Source organism: Pseudorca crassidens, chromosome 20 (assembly GCF_039906515.1).
Source record: "Pseudorca crassidens isolate mPseCra1 chromosome 20, mPseCra1.hap1, whole genome shotgun sequence".
NCBI classification, from domain to species: Eukaryota; Metazoa; Chordata; class Mammalia; order Artiodactyla; family Delphinidae; genus Pseudorca; species Pseudorca crassidens.
The window spans coordinates 7,143,183-7,168,471 of NC_090315.1; the positions used below are offsets into that span (position 1 = coordinate 7,143,183).

General features: G+C 39.1%; 1 protein-coding gene and 1 long non-coding RNA gene across 4 annotated transcripts in view; one reads left to right on the plus strand and one right to left on the minus strand.

The window, feature by feature from the left end:
- The window catches only part of LOC137214794 (zinc finger protein 84-like), a 39,318-nt gene extending 18,269 nt beyond the window's left edge, over positions 1–21,049 (plus strand). For all 3 annotated transcript variants that reach the window (XM_067719052.1, XM_067719051.1, XM_067719054.1), the window contains 3 exons: positions 11,140–14,637; positions 17,175–17,352; positions 19,906–21,049. In XM_067719052.1, coding sequence (XP_067575153.1) covers positions 11,140–12,770 — 1,631 coding nt within the window. In that variant the 3' untranslated portion in view covers positions 12,771–14,637; positions 17,175–17,352; positions 19,906–21,049. The remainder of the gene's footprint in view (positions 1–11,139; positions 14,638–17,174; positions 17,353–19,905) is intronic.
- Positions 1–25,289, minus strand: part of LOC137214929 (uncharacterized) — a 27,944-nt gene continuing 2,655 nt past the window's right edge. Inside the window, exons 2-3 of the long non-coding RNA XR_010939088.1 lie at positions 2,070–2,145; positions 1–254 (exon numbers count right to left, since the gene is read on the minus strand). This is a non-coding gene — a long non-coding RNA (uncharacterized lncRNA). The remainder of the gene's footprint in view (positions 255–2,069; positions 2,146–25,289) is intronic.

Below are 25,289 nucleotides of genomic sequence, written 5' to 3' on the forward strand. Positions count from 1 at the left end.
TATATATATATATATATGTTTATTTATTTATTTACGCCAGATCTTAGATGCAACAGGCGGGTTCCTTACTTGCAGCTCACCAGCTCCTTAGTTGCAGCATGCAATATTGTCATTTTTCACAGAGCATAGGATACATTTCCATAGTGGACATTTCTCTTAGACTGGGATCTTATCAGAGCTAGCCCAAACCGTGGCATTTTTGTACCTTTTTTTACCCCCTAAAATTATCATGGATGTTTTCATTGTTCTTTTTCCTAGAAGAAGTATGGGAGATTCACCCTATACAATGGCACACAGAAAACCAAAACGGGATTAAAACTTTGGAAAGATGTCAGCAAAGTTATGCACTTGGAAATAATTTCGATTTATGCAAAAGTCTTGTTCCTTTAACACAAAGTTACAATAATTTTGGCCCACATTATAAAAGTTTGAAATCACCTTTAGGTTTTGTTATTGAGAATAGAAGATATGCAGGAAATGATTCTGATGAGTTCAGTGGATATGGGAAATCATCTCTCTACCTCCAGCATAATAGAACTCTTACCAGAATTAAATACCATGGCTGTGTGAAACCCAGTAGCACTAAGTCACAGCTCGATGACCATCAAAAAATTTATCCAGGAAAGAAACCACATATATGCAGTGAGTGCGGGAAAGCCTTCTCCAGGAAGGCAGAGCTCGTTAGACATCAGAGAACTGAAAGAGGAGAGAAACCCCATGGATGCAATGAATGTGGGAAAAAATTCTTGAGGAAGATTCAGCTCACTGAACATCAGAGAACTCATACAGGAGAGAAACCCCATGAATGTAATGAATGTGAGAAAGCCTTTTCCAGGAAGTCACAGCTCATGGTCCATCAGCGAACTCATACAGGAGAGAAACCCTACAGATGCAGTGAATGTGGAAAAGCCTTCAGCCGGAAGTGCCGGCTCAACAGACATCAGCGCTCTCATACTGGAGAGAAATTATACGGTTGCAATGTGTGTGGGAAAGCCTTTTCCCAGAAGTCATACGCCATTGCACATCAGAGACTTCACACAGGAGAGAAGCCTTATGAATGCAGGGAATGTGGAAAAACGTTCTTTTTTAAGTCAGACCTTACCAAGCATCAGAGAATTCATACAGGAGAGAAACCATATGAATGCAGTGATTGTGGAAAAGCCTTCAGAAGCAAGTCAGAGCTCATTCAGCACCAGCGGACTCACACCGGAGAGAGACCATATGCCTGCAGTGAATGTGGCAAAGCCTTTGCCCACATGTCAGTCCTCACCAAACATAAGAAAACTCATAAAAGAAAGAAAGCTGTGGATTCCCCAAAGCTGGAGAAATCTTCCTCAGTGAGTCATAGCTCTTTATTCATAAGTGAACTCATACAGGAGCAAAACCCTATGAATGCAGTGCCTGTGGAAATGTCTTTTACGGGAACCCAGCCCTTATTAAACATCAGCGAGTTCCTAGGGGACAGAAATGTAGTGATTGTGGACCAGCCTTTTTCAAGAAGTCAAGCCTCAGTAGAAAATCGGGAATTTACACAGGGATTAAGCCTTGCAAATACAGTGAATGTGACAACCCCTTCAGTAATAAATTATGTCTTATATGTTGCAGATATTGTGTAGGAAAAAAAAAATCCTCAGATACCTGAGATGGGAAAATGTCTTGAGCAAGAATCCTCCCCACATTCATTATGTGTCAGAGCTTGCTTAGGACAGAAATGCTGTGGATGGGGTGGTTGTGGAGAACACCTCTGTGAGAAGTTAGGCTTAGTAAATATCAGTGAGATCACATTGGGCAGAAATGCAGCTCTTGTGGGGAAGTCTTTTCCTAGAGGTGATATTGCAGTTGATATCAAAGAATTCCCACAGGACCAAAACCTTAGAGTGTGATGGTTTTTTATGATAAATTGTACCTTATCACTTGTCACAGGAGCATAGAAAGACAACTCTAGAGGCACTGAAGGTGGAAGACATGTTTAGTAAAATGTGGGAGCACTCATAGAGAAGAAAAATCCCCCAAAGGCAATAAAAAATGGAAATTCTATCACCAAACTAAGTCATGTATCACAGTTTTACCTTGGAAAGTGGGAAAGACTTTTGTAAATAAAGGAAATCTTCTTGAACACCAGGAATTGCATTGTGCAGTGAAAACCTAAGAATGTAGAAGGACAGCTATATTAGTTTCTTATGGCTGCTATAACCAGTTGTCACAAACTCAGCGTCTCATAACAGCACAACTTATTATCCTGGAGCTCTGAAGTCCAGAATGCATCTCTGGGCCAAAAGCAAGGTTGTTCACAGGGTTGCATTTCTTCTTGGAGGCTCTAGAGGAGAATCTGTTTCTTTGCTTTTCCAGCTTCTAGAAGCTGCCCAAATTCCATGGCTTGCGGCCCCTTTCCTTCCTCAGAGCCAGCAATGGCTGGTCAACTCTTTCATCCCTCCAACACTCATTCTTCTGTCTCCTCCTTCCACGTTTAAGGATGCTTGTGATTACATTGGGCCCACCCAGATAATCCAGGATAATCTCTTATCTTAAAGTCAGCTAATTAGCAGCTTTAACTCCATCTACTACCTTGTGTCCCCTTTGCCTTATAATATAACATGTTCACAGGTCCTAGACATAAGGATGTAGACATCTTTGGGAGGCCATCATTCTACCTACCAGAGGCCACCCTTTGGTGCCCAGTGATTCGTGTCTATCCTGCATGCAAATGGATTCATCCTATCCCAGCATCTCCAGATGTCTCAGCCCATTACAGGACCAACCCAGAATCCAAAACCTAACCTAAAACTGATCAGCTCAGGAGTGCCAAATTTCATCTTCTAAATCTAGTGTTGATAGGCTCTGGGTACAATCCATTCTGAGGTTTCTCTATGTGAACCTTTAAAACTCTAGAAACAATTTATATGGTCCTAAAATAACTTAATTCCATCTTCTACCTTAATTCCCCTTTACCATGCAATGTAACATATTTACAGTTTCTAGGAATTAGGACATGAACACCTGTGGGATTTACCATTATTTTGCCTACCACAAAAACATTAGATTTCAGAGAATTTACACTTTGATAAATTCCTACCTAGCCCTTAAGTAAATTTGGAAAAACATGTTTCCAGAGAAATAATTATCTGAAGTAATTATGATCTAAGTACATTAACATTTTTTCTTTAATCATAGAATCTTACACTGATTGTTAGATGTGAACACCGTGGAATGCTCTTGAAATGTATAAATCAAATTCTCAGCACTGGAAAAGAACTCTTAAATGTCCTACAGGAATATGAGATTTATGCTGCTAGAAATACTACCAAACATACGTTTGTATCTATTCTGAAATTGCACAAATTAATATATCCACATATATCATAGTGAACCTAAATCCTGACCAGTATTTTTCACAGCCAACTCCAACAACACCTTTTTCTTCAACAGTATGATGTATATATCGTCCCACCTTAAATAACAAGAAAAGACAAAATACGTGAATGGACTTCTTCAGATGTTGGATAATAGGGAGCTCAGAACAGCTATCTCTGAGAGAAAGAAAACAAATGAAGTAAGCCTTATGATTGCCCCCCAGCCTGCTGCCTGGAGAGAGTTTCCATTCTACAGCATAGGGAGGAGGAGCCCCAAAAGATCTCAGTCTCCTTGAATTGAGACAGAGTTTAGAGTTAGTGGAATTCAGTGTGGCTGAAATCAATCCATGGGGCAGATGACAGGAGAGGAGAGAGCTGTGCCCAAAGAGTGAGAGAGTTCCAGAGTTCTAGCAGTCCTACAGGAGATACTGTGAAAGCTATAATAATTATATATGCTAAAGGCACTTGGTAATTATGAATTTAGTCATAGTCTAATGAGTCAAAATCATTTGTTTTAAACTAAATACCATATTCAGTTCATTCTAGTCCTTTTTTTTTTTTTTTTTTTTGTGGTACACGGGCCTCTCACTGTTGTGGACTCTCCCGTTGTGGACCACAGGCTCCGGACGCGCAGGCTCAGCAGCTATGGCTCACGGGCCCAGCCGCTCCATGGCATGTGGAATCTTCCCAGACTGGGGCACAAGCCCATGTCCCCTGCATCGGCAGGCGGACTCTCAACCACTGCACCATCAGGGAAGCCCTCGTTCTAGTCCTTTTTGAGTTTGTTCATAGGCCAGGCTAATTGCCAATAATGAGATTAGAAGCACGGCTATGGTGAGTATTGTTTTTAGGTTATTTGTTTGAGTAGCTCAGGGGAGGGGCAGTAGGAGGGCAATTTCTAGGTCAGAATTCTAGAGTTCCTCCACAAGTTTTTAAGTTGTAATCGGCATATATATGTGAAGAAACTCCCTAGGCTGGAGAAAGAACCACTGGAAATGAACAGGCCGAACCATCCTTGGAGCTTGCACAAAGTTGGGAATAATTTGTGTTTCCACCAACTGGAATGGAAACACCTCCTTAACATTTGGAGACTCACAGTGGAACTTCAGAAGAGCATTGTCTCAGTGGGTGGCTCAAATTGGATCTAGAGTAAAGGCTCCTCTGAACTCTCTTACCAAAGCATAATGCAAACCACTAAAAAAATAAACTGTTTCTAAGTAATTTACTGCTTCTCAGGACAAAGCCCAATAGTATTCAAAAGGAATAGGAAGCAGTCCATCAACCAGTAATGTAAAATTCACAAAGTCTGAAATCTAATTAGAACCTACCCTGGTATGCCAAGAAGCAGGAAAATAGCACCCACAAACCTGAAGGAAAGTTGATAGAAAGAGACCCAGAAAAAAGAAAAAAATTTAAAGAAAAAAACCAAAAAATTTAAAACCAATAAAAAATGAAAAAATAAAAAAAATTTAAAAAGAGGAATAAAGTATAAATAAGAAATAAATGAGACCCAGAAATGACATGGGTGATAGAATTAGCAGAAAATGATGTTAAAACAGCTATTATAAATATTACATATGCTCAAGAAGGTTGCATCAAGTGGATTATAGAAATTATAATTCACTGTGGGATTCTGCAGGTCTTTTGGTAGTGAATTCTCTCAGATTTTGTTTATTTTAAAATGTCTTTATTTCACAGTCATTTTTAGATAATATTTTCCCTGGAGATAGAATTCTAAATTGACAATGCTTCTCTATCATTTAAAAAGTGTGAATCTAGTATCTTCTGGCCTCCCAGAATTGTTTCTGGTTAGAAGTCAACAATCATTCATATTACTCTTTCCTTGTATCCAATGTGTCTTTTTTTCTCTAGCTGTTTTCAAGATTTACTTTTTATCTTTGGTTTTCAGCAGTTTCACTATGATGTGTGTAAATATGCTTTGTCATTAAAAAATAGAAACCAAGTTGTCCTTGTAATGCCTTTAGGAATTGTAGTGTTGATTAGTTTTTCATCACTTTGTTTTAATTTGTCTTCTCTCTTTTTTCTTAATCAGTCTTGCTATGGATGTACCAAATTTAGTAACCTTATATAGCAGTTTAAGTTTTTTTATTCTACTTAAGGTTCAAGCTGTTTTTTTCCCCCAGCCTTGTAAAGTGAGAATTAGATTATTGATTTTACACCTTTCCCTTTTTTCTAATACGAGCAGTTAAAGTGATAAAGTTTGCCTACACCAGTGGTAGGCTACATTTATGTTACATAAGATCTTACCAGTATAACTGACAAGCACACACAGAATGATGTTTTTAAAGTGGACCATGGTTGCAAGAATTGGTAAAGATCTGTCTTGCCCGCTAATAACCAAATATTGTCAATATTTCCCTGCCTAGTTAGTGTTTTTTGCATCTTGTTTATGAAATCTTTGCATATCTCATGATAGTCATGTAAATTTTCCCCTAGAAATTTAAATATTTTACTATTTATATTTAGATCTGTGATCCATTTTGAATTTATTTTTCCCTGTGTGTGAGGCATGGGATGAAAATTCCTTCTTTTTCTCTCCATATTGTTATCCAGTTGAACTAGTATAGTTTATTGAAAAGACTGTTCTTTATTCCCACTGAATTACGTTGGCATTGTGTCATAAACTAGATGGTAGTGTATACTGAATCTTTTTCCAGGATCTTTGTATTTTGTTCCATTGTTGTATTTACTATCCTTGTACTAATAATACAACACTGTCTAATTACAGTAGGTTTTTACTGAAATAAGTCCCTGAAATCTGGTAGTGTTATGCCCTCCGGTTTTTTTCTTCTTCAAGGTTGCCCTGGCTATTCAAGTCTTTTGTACATCCATTTAAATTTTAGAACTCACCTCCATTATTTCTCACCCTCTCTTTCATATACTTTATCTCTTTGCATTCTTTATTCGAGTATACTAATTCTTCAGCCGTATCTATATGGTTATTAGTTTGTCAATTGGTCTCTAATTTTAGTTATCGTATCCAGTTGATTCTTGTTATTCACTGTACTTACATTCTATAAAATCACTGTGAACACTGAATTAGCAAATATTGAACATTGCTCCTAGGGGGATTATGGACTAGGTTTCTGCAAGCCGCTGGTTACATTTGTGTCAGTCAATCAATTGATAACCTTGTTTTATGTGTGTTTCTGCTTAAAGACACCTTATTTAATACGTATCATTCATTTATTGACATTAAACTCACTATAACTCTTGCCTGAACAAAGCTTATCTAACATATATATTTGCTCAGTAAGGTACATCACTGCCTTCTTGCACTTAAAAACACTAGACAGTACTTGAGCACTGTGCTCGGGGGCCATTTTAAACAACAAAATTACCAAAAAAAAAAGTTTAAAAATGTGAAAAACGTGACACTAAGTAGACAACGAAAAGGACACTTGTTTACAATAGCAGAGCTGAAATAAGAAGGCAGAACATCATTTTGTTCAGACTTAAATGGGAACATACACATTGGGCAACTCAAATTATTCATTGCTCAAACTATTCTATGCATGTCTGCAAATGTTCATGAAAGTGCCGTGATTATTGATTTTGAGTCAGAAAGAAATTTTAGCAGGTAGGTGAATTCACAATAAATCCACGAATAATGAGGATCAACTGTATTTTATTTTTAAATTTTTCTGCTGGTTTATATATATCTAAATGGTCATTTTAATAATATCTTATTCCTTCCCCATATTTTAGATATCTTATTTCTCAATATATTAAAGCTTTATATTAAACATTCATGGGCTTCCCTGGTGGCGCAGTGGTTGCGAGTCTGCCTGCTGATGCAGGGGACACGGGTTTGTGCCCCAGTCTGGGAGGATCCCACGTGCCGCGGAACGGCTGGGCCCGTGAGCCATGGTCGCTGAGCCTGTGCGTCCGGAGCCTGTGCTCCGCAGCAGGAGAGGCCACAACAGTGAGAGGCCCGTGTACTGCTAAATAAATAAATAAATAAATAAATATTCATAATATTCTGAGCTGATAATTCCTGCATGTGTAGTCATTTCATATTTGATTCTATTGTTCTATCTGTTGAAAAGTGTTCAGGATAAAAGCTCCTTGAGGACAGATTTTTGCTGTGTTTATATGAGCACTTAGTTCTTCTCCACCTTTTAAATATATGTTAAAAATATTTTACAGAGATTACTGTTTTAGGGATATTTTACCTGCAGGATATAGTGAATATGCCTTTCAAAAACTTCTGATTTACTGGATTAGTTGATAATTAAGTGTTCAATTGCAAGATAGATAAAATGGTATTTTACTTCTTTCCATAATGACTAGTGAGAACTATGACACAGAGATATAGCCTTTGTAACTTACGGTGAAAACAGCCAGAACATATACCTGTAGGTCTTTTTCTCATCAGTAATTGTCACCACACATTGGAAGAAGAATGTGTAATAACTACAGGAATTAATATCATTTGAGTATATTTCTGTGGACTTTACCTGGGAGGAGTGATAGCCACTAGGTTCTGCTCAGAAGAACCTGTACCAGGATGTGTTGTTGGAGAATTCTAGTAACCTGTGACACTAGTTAAAGATGATTGCCCTATCATTTGGAGCACACAGCCAATAATAGCCCTTCCTTTTTCAGTTGCCCTAGCTTTCAAAGGGCCTCAAGATACTGAATTTGAGTTTATAGACAATAGATTCTCAGACCCTCTTCTGTTCCCAGGTGGAAATTAACGTACTTTCACCTTCATTAGATTTTTAATATGCCAAGGTCAAAGTGTGTCCATTCCTGAAACATTCTGTACTCTTCCTAGACGTCCCCCACCAAGTCCAATTGTAAGTGTCCAAGTCTTTGTCATTGCCCATGAACAGGCTATCAGGCTACCAAAGCAGATATAATCCTTAATTTCAAACCTGGAAAAGAGCCATGGAGAGTAGAAGATGAAATGCAGTGTCAGTACTTTTCAAGTGAGTGAGCAACTGAGAAGCAGCAAGATGGGAGACCTTGAAAGTAAAGTACTTAGCCATGAAGTGTTGACCCTTCCATATGTGTTTAACAAGGCTAAAACTCTGAAGGTCATTACAAATACCTAAATCATTGGCAAGGCTCTCTTGCTTGCTGTTTCAAGGAAGATGTGCCTCTTTTTCTCTCTTTTGGTTTGTTTCAGTGTTCAGTAGAACATTATTTTCTTTGCAGCATCCAGACTTCCTCCTTTTCTTCTGCCTCCTCTTTGGCAATGTCAGTTCCTGTTTTCTCCACATCTCTTGTTTTCACTTCTTTTACCTGGTCAAATGTAACAATTCTTCTAGTTAATACAGCAACACCTTTTATCCTGGGGTAAGGAGATTTGGTCCACTGTGCAGGTGGCTTTCTGTGGGCCATGTGAGAACGTATCAGAGCAAGCTAGAAGGTGGGAATGTTGACCACAGTGGTGGTCTCTAAGTATGATATTGAATCTTTGGGAAGGTTCATTGGCTATTGCTTTCAGAATTAATTAGAGAAGAAAGAATCAGTAGGATAGGATAAATACACTTGAGGTGAGAAACTGAGGGTCCTTTATTTTAACCTGCTTCCCCCAGATATTTTTTCAAGACTTTAGTTGGCATCTTTCCTTTGTAGTCATTGGTTGTGTCTGATGCATGGACTTTCTCCATGCTCTGGGCATCTTCTAAAGTCTTCAGAGTTGGAAAGCATAAAGCCTCATCTTTGTCTATTTCTATTATTTGTTAGCAGTGTAATTTCATTAAATTTCATGGCCTTAACAATACTATTTATATGCTGATGACCCCCAAATTTCTGTCTACAGGCCAAACCTTCCCTTATCCTCATATAATCACCTGGATACTTCCTTTCTGCACTTGGAGACCTAATATCTATCTCAAATTCATGTCACTTTTTGTTACTCTTTTCACTCACACCACAAATTTAATCCATTACCAAGTCTGACCTTCCTGTCTCCTTATTATATCCTGAGGGCCTCCACTCTTTCCTGTAACTATTGTTTTCACTCAAGCCTCAATATCCAGTATTTTTTGCCAAAATTTTTATAGTTTACTTGAAGATACTCTCACTTCTTTAATCTTATTTCTCTCTATTCTCCACGTAATAACCAGATGATTTTTTAAATTTTACTATTTTTATTTATTTATAAATAGTAAGTAAGGAAAGTCAGTGTTTCGGGCTACTCTCCCCCAAAGGTCATGAACATAAACTTCAGAAACATCTGGATTTTTAAAGACATAAGGTTTTGACAGTTACTTGGAAAGAAAAAAAGGGGTATGGGAAGATAAACCATCATACAGAAAGAACAGTCTTCAAGTGGAAGGGTAGAGAGAAATATCTAACGTATAATCTAAGAAAAATGCTATATGACATAGCAGATCATTACCAATTTTCACAACCACAGTCCACAAACCTAAAAAAGTATTTATGTCACAAGATTTAAAACCTTGTGATACAGATACGCAAAGGATGACTTTTTTTTTTTTTTTTTTTTTGCGGTACATGGGCCTCTCACTGTTGTGGCCTCTCCCGTTAAGGAGCACAGGCTCCGGACGCGCAGGCTCAGCGGCCATGGCTCACGGGTCCAGCCACTCCGCGGCATGTGGGATCTTCCCGGACCGGGGCACGAACCCGTGTCCCCTGCATCAGCAGGTGGACTCTCAACCACTGCGCCACCATGGAAGCCCAAGGATGACATTTTTTTTTAAAGGTGAATTTTAATTTTATTTATTTATTTATTTTGGCTGCATTGGTTCTTTGTTGCTGTGCACAGGCTTTCTCTAGTTACGGTGAGCGAGGCCTATGGGCTTCTCATTGTTGTGGCTTCTCTTGTTGTGGAGCACAGGCTCTAGGTTTGCAGGCTTCAGTAGTTGTGGCTCACAGGCTTAGTTGCTCGCCACATGTGGGATCTTCCTGGATCAGTGATCGAACCCGTGTCCCCTGCATTGGCAGGTAGATTCTTAACCACTGCACCACCAAGGAAGTCCAGGATGACATTTTTAAAGTGAAAACTAGTACATCTGTCTCCTACTATTACCTTGAATGGCATCCTGTTACTATTAGTATAATATCCAAATTCCTTCCAGGGTCCTCCTATACGTGAGCATTTCCTGACTACTGACTATATTTTTGTTTACTTCTTTGTATAAAAATATTTGAAGTATAACATAGTTAATTTTTACAATCAGCACACTGTATAATGAGTATTTAGATCAAGAATACCAGAGTACTGTGCCGGATGCCATTGTGTGAATATAAAATAATTTATTCATTCTGCATTCAGGCCTTTATGAGTAACCCTTCTATATAGTTTTATGTAAATGTCTTCCTTTATTTTTTTTTGAAAATATTTATTTCTAAATGGTTTAGACTTAATGTGAAATCCCAAGATTATACACAAATTTTATGCACATTGTTTTTGCAGATATCCTTAAGTGGTAATTTAACCACATTTGCTTTATCATAGTCTATCTATCTGTCATTACACACATACACACACACAGAGGTACATATTGTTTTCCTGAACTCTTTACCCCTAAATACCTAAGTGTGTATTTCCTAGAAACAAGGTCATTTTAAAAACATAAACAATACAGTTATCAAAATCAGAATATTAATATTGTTACAGAACTATTATCCAATCTACGGAGTTTATTCAGATTCTACTGATTGTCTCACTAATATTTTTTATAGTAAATGATAAAAAAAACCTTCTTTTGCTGTCTTGCTCATTCTTCCATGGGTACTCTGGCTTTAATCTAGACGTCAGAGCTTGCTAATTATGACTCAACTTCTTTAGGCAAGAAACTATATGGATGCAACAAAAGTGCAGTGAATACTTGTAAACCACTCATGACCATGCCTTGGAGAACTCATGCAGGAAAGAAACCCCATGAATGCTGTGATTGTAAGAGAGCCTTTCCCAGTAAGTTAAAGCTAATCACTCATCAGGAAACTCACACAGGAGAGAAAACATATGGATGCAATCAACGTCAGAAAGTCTTCATTACAAAGTCAGTGCTCACCTATCATCAGAAGACCCATCACAGAGAAGGGAAATCCTATGGATGCAGCAAATGTGGGAAAACTTTCCCTTGGAAGTCAAAACAACTCACTTTACATCAGAGGACTCATTCAGGAGAGAGACCTTTCAGATGCAGAGTATGTGATAAAGTCTTCATGGTTAAGACATATCTCACTGTACATCAGAGAACTCACACAGGAGAGAAACAATATGAATGCTCAGATTGTGAGAAAGCCTTCTCAAAAAAGGCTCAGCTCCTGATTCATCAGCGAATTCACACAGGAGAGAGACCATTTGGATGTAGTCAATGTCAGAAATCCTTCATTACAAAGTCAGCACTAATCTATCATCAGAAAACCCGTCACAGAGAAGGGAAATCCTATGGATGCAACAAATGTGGGAAAGCTTTTCCTTGGAGGTCAAAACTCATTTTACATCAGAGGACTCATTCAGGAGAGAGACCTTTCAGATGCAGAGTATGTGATAAAGCCTTCATGGTTAGGACACATCTCACTGTACATCAGAGAACTCACACAGGAGAGAAACCATATGAATGCTCAGATTGTGAGAAAGCCTTCTCAAAAAAGGCTCAGCTCCTGATTCATCAGCAAATTCACACAGGAGAGAGACCATATGGATGCAGTGAATGTCCAGAAGCCTTCATCCAGAAGTCAGATCTCAGTAATCATAAGAAAACTCATCATGCAGTAGGGAAATCCCATGAATGCAGTGAATGTGGGAAGGTTTTGTCCTCTAAGTCAACTCTCATTATACATCGGAGAAGCCATACAGGTGAGAAACCCTTCAAATGCAGTGCATGTGATAAAGCCTTCACATCAAAGGCACATCTCATTGTACATGAGAGAATTCATACAGGAGAGAGACCGTATGAATGCTTAAATTGTGAGAAAGCCTTCTCCACTAAGGCACATCTCATGATTCATCAGCGAATTCACACAGGAGAGAGGCCTTATGGATGTAATGAATGTCAACAAGCTTTCATCCAGAAGTCAGGTCTCACTAACCATCTACAAAATTGTCATTCTGGGGTAAAGTTGTATGGATGCAGTGAATGTGGGAAGGTTCTGTCCTGTAAGTCAACTCTCATTATACATCAGAGAACCCATACAGGTGAGAAACCGTTCAAATGTAGTGTATGTGACAAAGCTTTCGCAGCTAAATCCTATCTTACTGTACATCAGAGAATTCATACAGGAGAGAGACCATATGAATGCTGCAATTGTAAGAAAACGTTTGCTACTTTGTCAACTCTCATTGGTCACCGGAGAACTCACACAGGAGAGAGACCCTATAGGTGCAATGAATGTCAGAAAGCCTTCTTTCGGAAATCAGCCCTGGCTAATCATCAGCAAACTCAGCATAGAGGAAAATCCTCTATGCAATGACTGTGGGAATGTGAGAAATCTCTTTTGATTAATCTTATCTACTCAGAGAACTCATACAGAATAGAAATGCCTATGAACGCTCTGATTATATAGACCCTTTTGGAACTCCTGTAGGAAAGAAACCTTATATATGGAATGAAAGTTGTACATCTTCCACCTGAAGACATCTCCTCATTATACCATAGGGAATCTCACCAAAAAAAGAAACATTATAAAGGCAGCAATTGTCAAAAGACTTTATTTGAAAGTCACAGCCTATGCATTTAGGAGGTAAAAACCTATGGATGCAGGGAAAGTGGGAAATTATTCTTTTTCAAGTCATATTTGTTAGACATTATGGTATTCATTCAGGAGAGGGACCCTACAGTTGCAGTGAATGCAGCCAAGCTAAGAAAAATTACATCTCATTGTACATAAAAATAGAAATTTCAGGAATGTTGTGATAATGACAGTATTCCCTAGAAACTCAAAACTCTTTGAACATCTTGTACAGGAGAGAGATCCTGTAGGTGCAGTGAATGTGGTAGTCTTAATGCATATCTTCCGATAATGCATGTCTTCCTTACATCAACAAACCCAGATAGGAGGAAAGCCTTGTTAATGTAGTACATCCTTCATATAGATGTCAAAGCTCGCTAATCATCCACAGATTCATATAAGAGATAAATATTTTTGAAACAAGGAATGTGGAAAGCTTTTGAAAGTGACATATTAAACACCAGTTACTTAATTCAGGAGAGAGTCCAGTGGATATAGTTAAAGTCTGCCTTTCGCCACAAACGGGTGCGAATTGCAGTGATTGTCAAAATGCTTTATTTACAATTCAGAGCTCCTTAATTGCCCACTAACTCATATAGCAGAAAGACTCCATTCTCAGGGGGATAATTTCTAGATTCAATGAAGTTATAAAATCCTTAAGGAATGATATTTCTATACTACTCCAGTAAACTTCTACTTCAGTAAACTCATACATTACAGAAAAACTGTGATTATAGTCACTGAAAATGCTTCCTATGGAGGATTGGCTATCATTAAGTACCATGAGCTCTTGAAAACAGAAACAATTTGCTCCACACAGAGACTTTATGAATGTGGCAAAAGCATCAGTGATAAATTATATTTTATTTTTGCATTTCATGGTTTTATTTCTTCACATCTGACTGTATCTTAAACTGTGATGCATGTTATAGTTGATGGAATGTCATCATTTCATTGTTAGGGCTTTTCTACATTTGGTGGCATTCTAGATTTGAGTAATTAAGTAAAATCTGGAAACTATAGAATGAAATAATTTTCTAAGGGTTTAATATAATTGTTTTAGAAAGGATTCCAGAGAATATTCTACTACAAATATTAGGTATTTTCACTGCAAATACAATGCTGTTTGAATATAGAAAAAAAACAGAACATAAGGATCAGTTGGATTTCAACCAAGGTTTGTAAGAGTTATGTTGTAGACTATATACTACATAAAATGGGCTTTATGTATTTAATTTTATTTTTATTTTTGGAATTACATGAAGAATGTAATTTTTAGAGTTTAATAAATTTCCAGCATAGGCATAGAATGTTGAGTAATATAATCTAATATAAATAGAAATGTTCTATTTCCTTATAAATCAAAATTTAATACGTAATTTGACTCATTAATAAGTCTAAAGAATTACATCACATAAGTTTGTTGTCCTTATTTTTACTGTCTTTTTTAGTATTTCTGCCAACTGTGATGATACATCACTTCTTAAAGCCTACATTTTTCTAGAGCCTTATTTTTGAAATATCCAAAGATGATAAAAGATGTACATAAAATACTAAAAAACAAGAAGCACATGAGACTGAAGGAGGGAAGAAGACAGGGTTATGTGTGGTGAGTTCAAGTGCATTGTATTTCCACTGCTGTGTCAAACAGGAACTTTGGAATCATTATTATAACATGTCCTTGGGCACTACAAACATTTCCTTTCCTCTTAGCATTTCCTAAAATGCCTGGTATTATTCTAATATTAAGAATAATTGCAGAAATTGGAACTCTTGCACATTGCTGGCATATAAAATGGTTCCATTGCTATGGAAAAAAAAGTTGGTGGTCTCTCTAAAAAGTTAAATATAGAAGTACTATATGACCCAGGAATTCCACTCTTGGGTATATACCCAATGAAATTGAAAACAGGTACTTAAATACTTGCATAACGTTATTCATAGCAGCACTATTCACAATAGCCAGAAGGTGGAAACAACTCAGATGCCCAGCAGTGGGTTATTGGAAAAACAAAATGTGGTATGTGTATATACATGTACCTATACATACACATATATGTATAATGGAATATTAATCACCTATACAAGTGAAGTATCGGCATACATTATAACATGAATAAGCCTCAAAAACAGTACACTGAGTGAAAGAAGCCAGACACAAGAGATCACATATTGTATTTCTATTTATATGAAATGTGCAGAATAGGTAAATCTATAGAGACATAAAGCAAATTGGTGGTTACCAGGACCTGGGGGGAAGGAAAAATTGAGACTGAATGATTAATGGATATGTGGTTTTCTTTTAGAATAATGAAAATGTTTTGAAACTAGATAGAGGTGGTGGTTGCATAACATTGTCAATAGAGTAAGTGGTCACAGAATTGTATACTTTGAAATGGTTAATTTTATATTTTGTGAATTTTTACATCAATAAAAGTATATTTGAAAAGAATAACATTGCAAGAAACTTTGCACTCAAAATGCAGATAAAAATCAAGTTGCTTACAAAAAAAAAACCTGCTCTGCAAAACCGGTGTAAATATATCTTTTTTTTTTTTGCGGTACGCGGACCTCTCACTGCTGTGGCCTCTCCCATTGCGGAGCGCAGGCTCCAGACGCGCAGGCTCAGCGGCCATGCCTCAAGGGTACAGCCGTTCCGCGGCATGTGGGATCTTCCCGGACCGGGGCACGAACCCGTGTCCCCTGCATTGGCAGGCAGACTCTCAACCACTGCGCCACCAGGGAAGCCCAAATATATCTTCTTTAACTTAATAGATATTAGCTACCAGAACTTTATAGCTAACATCATATTTAATGATGAAAGTTTGAAGACGTTCCCTAGTTGTTCACCATTGAGGTACAAGTCTGCTGCCTCTATTCCTGCTTAACACTCTGCTGGAGGTCTTAACCAGCACAGCATGACAGTAATAACAACTAAAGGGTTTAAAATAGGAAACAAACTTGTCATTATTTGCAGATGATGTGATTGCCTATGTGGAAAGAGGAGAACCCACAGACAACCATGTAAAATAATGAGAGTTCACCGTATAGCACAGGGAACTATATTCAATATCCTGTCATAAACCATAATGGAAAAGAACATAAAAAAAGAATGTGTATATATATGTATGTATGTAGATATATATATGTGTATATATATATATATATATAAAACTGAATCAATTTGCTGTACAGCAGAAATTAAGTCAACATTGTAAATCAACTATACTTCAAGAAAAAAAAAATAAAAGGAATCTAGTAGAATTCTCTAGATGCTTGCTTGCAACTTCAGGCACTAGCGATAATCAGAACACTTTTGAAAAGTTCTCTATTCACAATAAAAATTATGAGAGAATTTGAAAGATTTATATCACTTTATTGAAAGACCTTTAAGATGACCAAAATAAAGGAAGTAGATTGTCTATTAAATGAGAAGGCTCAGGATAACAAAGATAATGGTTCGCCTCCAATAAATAAGTCTTTTAAGTACCAAGATGCAAATAAACATTGTTGAACATCCAAGAACATGCATGAACTTTTTTTTTTTTTTTTTTTTTTGCGGTATGCAGGCCTCTCACTGTTGTGGCCTCCCCTGTTGCGGAGCACAGGCTCCGGACGCGTAGGCCCAGCGGCCATGGCTCGGGCCCAGCCACTCCACGGCATGTTGGATCTTCCCGGACCGGGGCACGAACCCGTGTCCCCTGCATCGGCAGGCGGACTTTCAACCACTGCGCCACCAGGGAAGCCCTCTTTTTTTTTTTTTTTTAACAAAAGGTTCAGAGCCAGCATGACTAAGCACAGGCAACAGAGCACAAAAGTTAAAGTAAAAAACAGATGTAATATGGAGTCAGTTATTCTTCCCTATTATAACACTGAAGCTCAGAGTCCAGTATGAACATGACAGATCTCATCCCCATGACCCTGGGGGTGGGTTTGGGGCAGGAATTGGAGATGAGGATCCACTTTGCTGTCTCAGCACAGCGCTGAGTGCCCTGTCTATCCCACGCTCCCTCACACACACACAGTTCACAGCAGTGGACTCAGGAAAGTTTCCCCCTCAGCTGCACCTGCTCTTAATTAATTCTGTCTTAATCCCCAGGACCTGCAGATGCTGGCTTGGGACTAACGTTTACCGCTTCTTTGCAGATACACCACAATCCCTTTGCAGATAATGTCGGTGCCTCACAGGTGACAGGGTAATTGCAGAGATTTGGGGGGAGATGGACTCGTGATCTCAAGACACATAACCGCTTTGGCTTACATGGCACGTATTTACTGACGGCCACAGTCCTGCTGCCCGTTTCCAAAGCAGAGATAAACTCTGGTGAGTGTTTGCTTATGGCTCGGACTTGAACAAGGTTTGGGAGACAGTGCCTAAGAGGAGAGAGCAGCTGAGGAACTGGACAGGACAGAGGTTTCCCCTTGGGTCTCAGGACAGTTTTGTCTCAGCTGGACTCTTTCCTGGACTGAGAGAGGGATGGGGAAGGTGTAACACCGGAGACCACACAGCAGCAGTAGATGGTCGTGGGTACTCGGCTGGAAGGGGAATGGACATTGCCGAGGCTGAGTCCAGCCTGAGGATAAGGGTTGCTTTTCTTCCTACTGCTCTTTCCCTTTAAGATTGGAGACTAGGTTTTCCATCAACTCAAACCACTGAGAACTAGACTCAGAGTTGAGAAATTTTGATGTCTAGAGTTCAGGGTTAATGTTCAGACTGTTCAGCTGTGGTCCCTGTTCTCTGCACACACATTTGCACTCAGACTCACACTGCCCCACTATTGCCCTCACAGACAGATTCCAGAATCTGGATGGACCTGGAGAAACGCATGGGCATGGGACCTAGAGGGGTTACAATATTGTATGCTTTTCTTTGCCACTGAAAGGCACAGTTTAAAAGCAATCCTGCATAAGAGTCCAGCCTCTGGAGGCCAGAGCGGCTTATCTTCAATTCCTGGCTCTGCCTCCTACAGTCTGGGGGATTGGGAGCTCCTGAGTGAGTCTCAGCTTCCCAACCTGTGAGCCAGGAATAGGAACAGTGTCACTCTGAATACTGAATAGAGTGAATGAACATTAAAGAGGGTGATATGCCGGCCCACAGCAAGTCTCTAGCAAATGGTAGTCATGACGGTCTCTCCCGCATGATTCTAGAGCCAGTATTTTGCAGCCAGACACACAGCTGGTCACACTGTCATCAAACTTCACCCTATCTCTCTGTAATTCTATATTGATTCCCCAATTCCATCTTGTGTTGTTTTGGACATTTTGTGGGAAGAATCTGAATAACTCTTCTCTCTGTGTGTTTGTGTGTGTGTGTGTGAGAGAGAGACAGACAGAGAGACTGTATCTAGACCACACCCACATTTACCAGTATACCAGTGAATTAATCCCAAGAAAACTTATGAATAATGAGACATTACATCCAAACATTATCTCTTATTCAGCAAAGAAGGCTATCGAAGATGTACTTAGGAATTTCTTCTCAGCAAAGATTTCCATAGCAGAGGATAACCCCTTTAAACAGATCCGTGTTTTTCTTTTTTTGCTTTGGCTTTGTGATGCAGTGCCCCTTAGACCTTAAAAGGGGGAAAAAATCTGCTTTCTCTCTTTTTTAAATTTTATTCAACATAGTTTTGGAAGTTTTAGCCACAGCAATCAGAGAAGAAAAAGAAATAAAAGGAATCCAAATCGGAAAAGAAGAAGTAAAGCTGTCACTGTTTGCAGATGACATGATACTATACATAGAGAATCCTAAAGATGCTACTAGAAAACTACCAGCGCTAATCAATGGATTTGGTAAAGTAGCAGGATACAAAATTAATGCACAGAAATCTCTTGCATTCCTATTTATTGTAGTTGATTTATAATGTGTTAATTTCTGCTGTACAGCAAAGTTATTCAGTTATACATATACATATATATACACATATGTGTGTGTGTATATATACATATATGTATACATTCTTTTTCATATTCTTTTCCATTATGGTTTATCACAGGATATTGAACATAGTTCCCTGTGCTATACAGTAGGATTTTGTTGTTTATCAAAAATCTGCTTTCTTAAAATTGGCTAGTAGGATTTGAATTATCCACTGACTGACTTTGAATTAGAAACTTCCATACTGAGTCACCTTTAATCTAGTAACAAAAGAGAAACCAGTCTGATTTAAATTTATTTTAAAACTAATACTCAGACAGTATTTACATACCTTGGGTCAGATCAGACCTAGCCTGCCATTTACTGGAATTTAGTGACCTTGAGAAAGTTTAAAAAAATCTCTCTGCCTCATTTTCCATCCATGTAAAATAGAACAAGAATATTCTTTTACACTGAGCATTCAGTATTAACTTATATGAAGGGCCTGTTCGTAGCCCTACATGCGAAAGCTCATCAATAAATTGTATCTCCTGGTATTTTCTCTGAACGGACTGTGAGCCGCTTACTGGAAAATGGATTAGAAATACAGAAATTGGTAGCTCTGTTCTAATTTCACCCCTTCTTTATCTGTGTTTCTATCTTCCTAATCACTTCCACTTGTCATATCTCTCTTTATACTTCCCCCTTATGTGAATAAGTCTCTTCCAAATCCAACCTGCCTTTTCTTTTATTGTCTTCAAGTCAGTCTCCTTGAAGATACAGGGTTTGTTTCCAGCACTCTGGCAGCCGGGAACTCTCTCAAACATCACTGTCCCCAGCTCCAAGTAGCAAGTCTGACTGACTGTGCCTGACCCACCAGTTCTTGATCTATTCTTTACAATTCCATTTTCATTTTCATATTTATTTCTGCCTGATGCTTGCCTCTATGGCACTTGCAGTACTCAAGGTTTTCCCACTTGTCCCTGCTGTCAATTTCTTTTTTTTTTTTTTTCCATAAAGAGAAACCCATGAAGCACCAAGCACCAGGTGGAAAAAGCAAACTCAGCAGACATCTTGAGTCCTATTGCAGAAACTTTTCATCTATAGCAAACTAAGCCCATGCGCCACAACTACTGAGCCTGCACTCTAGAGCCCAGGAGCCACAACTACTGAGCCCGTACGCCTAGAGCAACAAGAGAAGCCACCGCAATGAGAAGCCTGCGCACCACAATGAAGAGTAGCTCCCGCCAGCCGCAACTAAAGAAAGCCTGTGCACGGCAACGAAGACCCAATGCAGCCTAAATAAATAAATAAAATTTAAAAACTGTGAGAGCAGTGCCTGGCGCAGGGTCAATACTCAGTACATTGTCACTCTTTGTATGCTTATTTTTCTGGTCTCACAAAACATGGATTACAGTGCACATTTCATCGTGAGCCTAGAGCAGGGCTGGGATATGGTAGGATATGATGTATCAGGCCCACGTGTCATTCTAAGAGTTAACTTGGAAGGAAACACTAATTCACCCAGGCCTGATTTGATCCATAACAAGGCTGTCATTCTCTATCATGTTTTAGAGCCTTTGACCCTGGCAGGACCCCTCATTACTGGAGTAAACGAGGGTGGTCATGTTGACTAAGGTCAGTGGGGAGGGAACTGTGGAGGAGCTCAGCAGTACTGTCTTTAGGTCTCTTTTGGAGCCAACATTGTTACTTTATATGTAGAAAAGTCTCCTCAGGACAGACATGCAAGTGGGTCCTGTTACAATTTGTGCTGAAGGAGAAACATTAGAAAAAAGACATAAATAGATCACAAAAGGCAGAGATATGGTGGCAATCAAACTAATTTGTAGGTAGATCTAATATAATAGTCCCAGACTCTAACCCAGATCTTCAACCTTTATTCTTCAGGCCCAGCTGCTTTTGGGGACACACTTTCTCCTTAGTATGTGGAGTCCCTCATGATATTCAAACAAAACTATCATTTTTTATTGTTGTAAGAGCTTAGTCTTATATATAACTTTCTTTGTTCCCTGGTATACCGTATTGACATTAAAATGGAAAAAGCAGAATCCTGGAGAAATTTGCTGCTTATTAACTATTTTTGAAAACCATTCTTGTTTGTTGGTAAAGATGGTATTAAATTCATCTATTGGGTTATTTTAAATCCTTTGTGTGTGTGTGTGTGTGTGTGTGTGTGTGTGTGTGTGTGTGTGTATTTTAACTAGGAAAAAAATGTCAAAAAGTCAGTCATATACCTTGCCTCCTATGGGGCCATGAGTAACTGTGATGCCTCCAGAAATGTGATGGACGGCCACATGGGAGAGTGGTTGAGCATGGTTCCGATGAAATTCAATTACTATCGTTTCACAAAAATTTGCTGACCATGTCCTGCGGGCCACATAGTCCGCTGAGTGCTGTCTGGGTAGAGGTACCAGGACAAACATGCCTCCTGATACTAAATTTAAGCTCAAGGGGTGAAATGCAGATTAAGTACAAAATCTTAGGTAAATAGCAGAAGGAGACCTGGATGAAAGCTAAAGAATTTTTGCTCTAAGAGAAAATAACTGGTGGTACCTAATTTAGAATGAAGGATTAGAGGTGGCCTCTCAGATAGAGTGATGTTCGCTGAGACCAAAATAATGACTATGCCGGTATATACAGTAGATTGTGGGAAATGCTGCAGGCAGAAAGAAGAGAATGTCAGATGTCCCTGATGTAGGAATGAGCCTGAAAACTCAAGTCATCAAAAAGACACCTGTGTAACTGAAGTGTCCTGGGTGAGGAGAGGAACAGTGGAAGATAAAGCTGGGACAGGATGAAGGATTTTGTCTTTTATCCTAAATAGACTGGGAATTCTGTCAAAGCTTATCGAGGGGAGTGATGTGATACAAACCAGGTTTGAAATGTACCAGTCTGCCTGCTTTGGAGAATGCATGGGAGGGAAGCAAGGGTGCAGTCAGGTTTAAATGGGAGAAAAGATTCAACATCGTCACTATTTGCTGATAACAGCCTTGCCGGACAGTCCAAGAGAATCAATGGAAAGAATATGAATAGCAATGGGATTGTTCTGTTAGAGGGATAAGAAATGATAATCAATAGCTTTCTAGTACACAAGCAAGAAAAATTAGAAAATAAGAAGCAAATCAGGGCTTCCCTGGTGGCGCCGTGGTTGAAAGTCCGCTTGCCGATGCAGGGGACACGGGTTCGTGCCCCGGTCCAGGAAGATCCCACATGCTGCGGAGAGGCTAGGCCCGTGAGCCATGGCCGCTGAACCTGCGCGTCCGGAGCCTGTACTCCGCAATGGGAGAGGCCACAGCAGTGAGAGGTCCGTATACCGCAAAAAAAAAAAGAAGCAAATCAATATGCAGCCTCCCCCCCAAAAAAACAGGTTAAGAAGAAATGTGCAAGCTGAAAATAAGAAAAATCATTGCCTTAAAAGCAGTAAAGAAGGGGAAATAATTAAGAAATATATCTCACAATATTATATGGATGTTAGTTGCTCTGTCTTTACCTGTGAATTTAGAGAAATTTCAACCAAAACTTAAACTGATCCTATAATTCATTTAGAGGAGAAAATCACAAATAATTTGAAAAGAAAACAATACTTAAGAGAGACCTGCCAGGTATGCCTATCCTAGATCAGTTATGGTAGTAATTAAAAGTGCCATTTTAAGTTCTTTCTGCTTTTTTTTTTTTTTTTTTTTTTGAGGGGAATATTTGTTTTACTACATAAATGTTTGGTATTTTCTGTTCAGGTTTGTTTTGTTTTTAATTTTATTTATTTATTTTTGGCTGTGTTGGGTCTTTGTTGCTGTGCGTGGGCTTTCTGTAGTTGCGGCGAGCAGGGGCTACTCTTAGTTGCAGTACGTGGGCTTCTCATTGTGGTGGTTTCTCTTATTGCGGAGCACAGGCTCTAGGCGCATGGGCTTCAGTAGTTGTGGCACGCAGGTTCAGTAGTTGTGGCTCGTGGGCTCTAGAGCACAGGCTCAGCAGTTGTGGCAAGTTAAGAATCCGCCTGCTAATGCAGGAGACACGGGTTCAATCCCTGGTCTGGGAAGATCCCACATGCTGCGGAGCAACTAAACCCGTGCATCACAACTACTGCGCCTGCGCTCTAGAGCCTGCGAGCCACAAATACTGAAGCCCGCTCACTCTAGGGCCTGCATGCTGCAAATGCTGAGCCTGCATGCTGCAACTACTGAAGCCCCTGTGCCTAGAGCCCATGCTCTGCAACAAGAGAAGCCACCGCAATGAGAAGCCTGCTCGCCACAACTAGAGAAAGCCCGTGCGCAGCAACAAAGACCCAACGCAGCCAAAAAAAAAAAAAAAAAAAAAAAGGCTGCACCATGCAGCATGCAGAATCTTAATTTCCCAAACAGGGATCAAACCCTTGCCCCCTGCAGTGGAAGTATGGAGTCTTAACCACTGAACCGCCAGGGAAGTCCCCCCCAAAAATGTATATATATGTATTTTTGTGTGTATATATATGTATATACACATTCACACAAGGATATATGGATGTCCAGCACATGACAGACATACACCCAAGATACTGATGATGGAAAGATTTGGACGACACTGACTAACCCATGTGGAGGCTTCCAGCTTCACTCAGAAGGCAGACAAACAATCAAATAAATACAATAGTGCATAAGTGTTAGTGTTATCTTGATGCTTTGTGATTGTTTTTCCTTTGAAGTCATTGATGGAAGGATGGAAGTGAAGTTGGACAGAAATAATTTGGGGATATATCATAAGTTTAATGGTTTATTAGGGCAATTATTAAATCGGATGCAATATTGTATATTGATAAACAGTGCTGGCTTTGTGTGCCAACAATAATTATAACTCACGGGAAGCAGCTTATTATAAGATTTAGGGTATTTACCTATAAAATTAATAAATTGTATCTTATTAGATTATTGTGCAAAACTAAATGGTGAGGAGGCAGGACTTCCAAAATAGCAGAGGACCTGTGTAAACCCACTGTTTTATGAAAGCAACATAAATACTGGAAAAATGCAGCTCTATGTACAGTAGCCAAGACACGGAAGTAACCTAAGTGTCCATCGACAGATGAATAGAGAAAGAAGATGTGGCACATACATACAATGGAATATTACTCAGCCATAAAAAGAAACGAAATTGAGTTATTTGTAGTGAGGTGGATGGACCTAGATTCTGTCATACAGAGTGAAGTAAGTCAGAAAGAGAAAAACAAATACCGTATGCTAATGCTAACGCATATATATGAAATCTAAAAAATACGGTACTGATGAACCTAGTGGCAGGGCAGGAATAAAGACACAGACATAGAGAACGGACTCGCGGACACAGAGGGGGAAGGGGAAGCTGGGACGAAGTGAGACAGTATCATGGACGTATATACACTACCAAATGTAAAATGGATGGCTACTGGGAAGCAGCTGCATAGCACAGGGAGATCAGCTCTGTGCTTTGTGACCACCTAGAGGGGTGGGATAGGGAGGGTGGGAGGGAGACGCAAGAGGGAGGAGATATGGGGATATATGTATATGTATAGCTGATTCACTTTGTTGCACAGCAGAAACTAACACAACACTGTAAAGCAATTATACTCCGATAAAGATATTTTTAAAAATTAAAAAATACTGGAAAAATGATTAAAGTCAACTTTATTACGACTCTAGAAATTAACCAAAGGCGTACAAACAACCTGAAGAGCATTTTTAGTCAAGAAAAAATTTTGAACCTCAGTAAAAACAGTGGGGTTTGTGGAGTTCTAACTTTGTTTACTCCCATCCCCCCTCCGCAGTTCTGCACTAGCTTTAGAAAAACAGTAACCTCACAGCTACAGTAGCCATGAAAACCATTTGGCAAAAAACAGTCTCAATTGTTTAACACTGTGGTAGCTTAAGGCCGCAAAACCAGTTGGGGAAAACATTAGCTCAGCCAAAAATTTTAAAAGGAATGTCTGAAGAATGAGATATTCACAAGGAGCTGTTAAGCACTATGACACATTCCTGAGGATCTAAAAGGCCACACACCTACACAGGGATATGTACATGCCCAGAAAAGACCTGAAGGTCACTGATAATTCACCTCTGGCTGACCTTGAAATCCTGCAGCAGGAAGAGAAGGCTAGGGCAGACTTGTAAACTGCCTAAGCATCGAAGTAGTAGTAGAGGGAGGGGTTGGGGAATACATTAGGAGTATGGGACTAACAGATATACGTGACCATATAGAAAGTAGATAAACACAAGGATTTACTGTAGAGCACAGGGAACTATATTCCATCTCTTGTAATAACATAATGGAAAAGAATCTGAAGCTGTACACCTGACACTAACACAATATTGTAAATCAACAATAGTTAAAATTTAAAAAATAATAAAAAAGGGCTTCCCTGGTGGCACAGTGGTTGG